General features: G+C 50.3%; 2 protein-coding genes across 2 annotated transcripts in view; one reads left to right on the top strand and one right to left on the bottom strand.

Annotated features, from left to right (window-relative positions):
* FOXG_18203 (uncharacterized protein) overlaps window positions 1-1205 on the bottom strand; it is a gene marked incomplete at its 3' end in the record, with an annotated part of 2062 nt that extends 857 nt beyond the window's left edge. Inside the window, exons 1-3 of the mRNA XM_018398253.1 lie at window positions 857-1205; window positions 431-795; window positions 26-378 (exon numbers count right to left, since the gene is read on the bottom strand). Of these exons, the coding sequence (XP_018234938.1) occupies window positions 26-378; window positions 431-795; window positions 857-1014 (876 nt within the window). The 5' untranslated portion in view covers window positions 1015-1205. The remainder of the gene's footprint in view (window positions 1-25; window positions 379-430; window positions 796-856) is intronic.
* Window positions 1206-1500: 295 nt separating this feature from the next.
* Window positions 1501-2790, top strand: FOXG_01875 (uncharacterized protein). The gene is made up of 3 exons (XM_018378941.1): window positions 1501-1716; window positions 1855-2193; window positions 2252-2790. Exons 1-3 carry the CDS (start codon window positions 1599-1601, stop codon window positions 2440-2442), a joined length of 648 nt encoding a protein of 215 aa, XP_018234937.1. The 5' UTR covers window positions 1501-1598; the 3' UTR covers window positions 2443-2790.
* The last annotated feature ends 433 nt before the right edge of the window (window positions 2791-3223 follow it).

The following is a 3223-nucleotide window of genomic DNA, read 5'->3' as shown; positions in this document are numbered from 1 at the left end:
TCGAGCCTTCGACAAGCTTCCTCACCTCGGTCGTCAGGTCAGAGAACCTCTCAAAGCTCAGGAGGTCCCTAGGGCTCAGGCTGCCAAAGACGGTGCGCACGGGGCTTTCCACTCGGCGCATCAAGTCCACCCATCCTCTGTTGAGTAGCCACCAACTGAGGGTCAGGTACTTGCGATTTATGTCGAAGTCACTGCCATATGTCTGTTCTGTGTTGTCGTCATCGTTGTTCTCAAGACTGATGGTGCCTTGTTGGCCACCTGTTGCGAGGGCCACCACGCTCGATAGATAGCTTCTTCGGCCAAGGAGGTTGAGTTGAACCCGAGTTAGCATTGTAAGCAGCGGAAGGGTATATATCAAAGTAAAAGACCGCGTCACCGCTGCAGTGTGTGTTAGTTCTGTGCAGAGAAGGAGAGCAAGGCTGTTACTCACCGCTGATGGTCACGTCATCCCATAGTTGTCGCTTCGTCTTGCGAGGCTTGGGTGCTTCCTTGTTCGCTTCGCCACCGGCGTTGAATGGTGAGGATGTAGGGGCCTGGCTGGACTGTACACCGCTCTCGCTTTGGCCAGCCATACTCTTCCCATCGTCCTCTGTCAATGTAGTATCTGCGATGCTGGGTGGCGCTGCAGACTCAGGGCCACCATTCTTTATAGCCTTGGTGGCTTTCATCTGCTGAATCTCAAATGTGATCTGCTCCGTGTTCATGGCTTCGAGAATGGCCGTCGTGGCGGAGGGCAGGAGAGCCAAGACGGTGAATGTGCAGTCCTCCTGATTCTGTTCGAAGCGACGCCGCAGACTGTGTCATGGGTTGTCAGTATATGTTTGCGTATCATTGCTATCAGATGGGTGATGGTTACTTCTCCTTGGCGATGCGCTCGCTGCTCATGCGCTCGCGGGCATCATTAAGCTTTCCAATGACATATTGCGTCGCGACGTAACCCGCACCGATGACGCCCACGCCGACAGCAATGGGCGTACGATTGTTGCGCAGCCAGCGCCGAGCAGATGTGAGCATGATTTGAAGATAATGGAAGATACGATGGGGAAACGGTGATCAATTGTTCACAAGTTGTAACTGTACGTAAAGTATATCGATCGATTCACCGAGGCAATGGGTACCACTGTGTGAGCATGTGGACGTTAAGAAGCCGTTGAGAGTTCGGGTTCGGTCTGGGAGCTTCTCGTTGGGGTAAGGTTGGAGTTAGGGGAGTTTAAAAAAAAAAAAAAAAAAAAGGTTCAGGGTTGGATGTCAATGCCAATGCCAACATGAGCCCGAGCCTCGGCCTCGAATATGGATGGAGGCTTGATATACCTTTACCCCGTGGTCGGAGTCGGTAAACGTGGCCGAGGTGGAGGTGGAGTTTACGAGATGATGTGTGGCTGGTGAGATAAAGATGATTGACCATCTAACTGCGTGGCTGTGCTGAGGTGAGCTGAAGCACGGGGTAAGTGGGGACCACCTAAATCGATCCCATGCCCCTCCCTTTTATGGTTCAGTGACGTTGTTTCGTCTGGAGAGTCACTATCTATCTCCATTCTCAATCTCATCTCATCTTCTCTCGCGTCTATCTCAGCCTCCTTCTTCAACTCCCCTCAACCATGATCATAGCCCACAATCGACTTTACAACAGTACCGATAATATGGACCAACAAGAACCACCAGAGTTTATCCTTGACGTATTCGCCGACCCGCGCTCGGTTCATGAAGTAGTCAAAGGCAAGTTTGCTTTGCTTGCTTGTTCTCTTGATCGTCACACTACCCTGGACACCCACCCCGCTATACTTGTGACGACAAAGAAGTGACGATGTTCTCAAAATCATCATGAATGCGCCTCATTAACATGCCTTCTCACAGGAATACTGCATACCATATTTTTTAATCGATTCTTCCCTTCTATCGTCCCACAAACCCGCGAGGTCCTTGACACGACGCTTCCCTATGTCGACGACGACGAGCTTGAGACTATGATAGATCAGCGCGTCGCGGCTCTCGAGCGTCAGATCGATGTCCAGCGCTCATCAGGCGGTGCTAATAGCGCCAGCACCGGAAGTGGTAACGGTGGGCGCGGTCAGCTCGTTGTTCAGTTTTTCGAGAAACGTCGTCGCAAAGCCTGGCTGTCCCGTGGCGACGAAGAGGTTTGTTGGGAGTGTTGGACCATCAAAGTGACTGTCGCCGAGCCAAGAACAGAGAGTGGTATGGACCTCCCCCTCACTCTAAAGTATCCTAAGGGAATTGCTAATATGTGGTTTAGAACGTGCTAAAGTTCGACGAGCAATGGAGCAGACCCTCTCAGCAACAGCGATGAAGATAGTCGCATTCGTTAATACACACAAAGATCACATACCGCCCATCACAACTCAGGGTACTAACCCGTTCCCCTACAAGATCAACATTGACCAAAAGGAGGCGGCAGGTTGGGCAACACGGATGCGTATATACTAGAATGATGAGTTCGGAAGAGTCTCACGCCCCAAGATCATTGCGGGCTTGCGGCGCTTATATTGCCTCGACCTTGCTGTACCTTTATAGAAACAATTTCCTCTGGGACACGGTCAATGGTGGATTTGTGGAATAGGTTACAGAAGTCAAGGGCTGACCAGGCCTGGTGAATGGTATAGAAGATCCATTCATCTGGGATGTATAGATCAAAGGCGTTTAAGGAGTCATGACTAATAGCCAGTATACATAGGTCATTCATAATTGATACCCCTTTCCAACAACATGACGGCTCGTAAGCTTGCCAGTGACACACAAGAGAAGTGCTTCCGCCACTCGTGCATTATCTGAATGAAACACGGAGTACTGGCTGGTCTAGATGTCTGGAGAGACAGATTTGATTCACCGGTAGTAAGTCACAGCGACGCACGGGATATTGACTTTGCATCAGCGTAGTAAACGTTAATAAGCACTGTGATTGAAGCCAAAATGTAAATAGGAGCTACCATACGTGGTCGAATGTCCAGACCGTTCCTTTCATTTCCCTGCCCTTCCCTGTTCTTTCCATCCCCGAAAACCAAAGTAAGCAAACCCCCCAAAAAGCGAGAACATGTAATATGCGCGCAATACCATTCATCATTCCTCTCAGAGAACTTTCCTACTCTTGTGAGAGAAGAGCATAATATATCCCACAAAATTGCTATTCCGCATGCCAAGCCTTGTGAGCGAGCAGAACGCGCCACACAGATATAATCGTCGTCAACCGCTAGCTGTGAAGCCATCCGAG

The sequence above is a fragment of the Fusarium oxysporum genome, chromosome 5 (genome assembly GCF_000149955.1).
Source record: "Fusarium oxysporum f. sp. lycopersici 4287 chromosome 5, whole genome shotgun sequence".
Classification (NCBI taxonomy): domain Eukaryota; kingdom Fungi; phylum Ascomycota; class Sordariomycetes; order Hypocreales; family Nectriaceae; genus Fusarium; species Fusarium oxysporum.
Note: the sequence above shows the minus strand (reverse complement) of the source record. Positions and strands in the feature narration are given on the sequence as shown.

Coding starts and splice junctions, on each gene's coding strand:
- FOXG_01875 (XM_018378941.1), top strand. CDS start 1,599: ATGATCATAGCCCACAATCGACTTTACAACAGTACCGATAATATGGAC. Junction 1,717..1,854: donor GGTTCATGAAGTAGTCAAAG/GCAAGTTTGCTT, acceptor GCCTTCTCACAG/GAATACTGCATACCATATTT. Junction 2,194..2,251: donor CGAGCCAAGAACAGAGAGTG/GTATGGACCTCC, acceptor TATGTGGTTTAG/AACGTGCTAAAGTTCGACGA.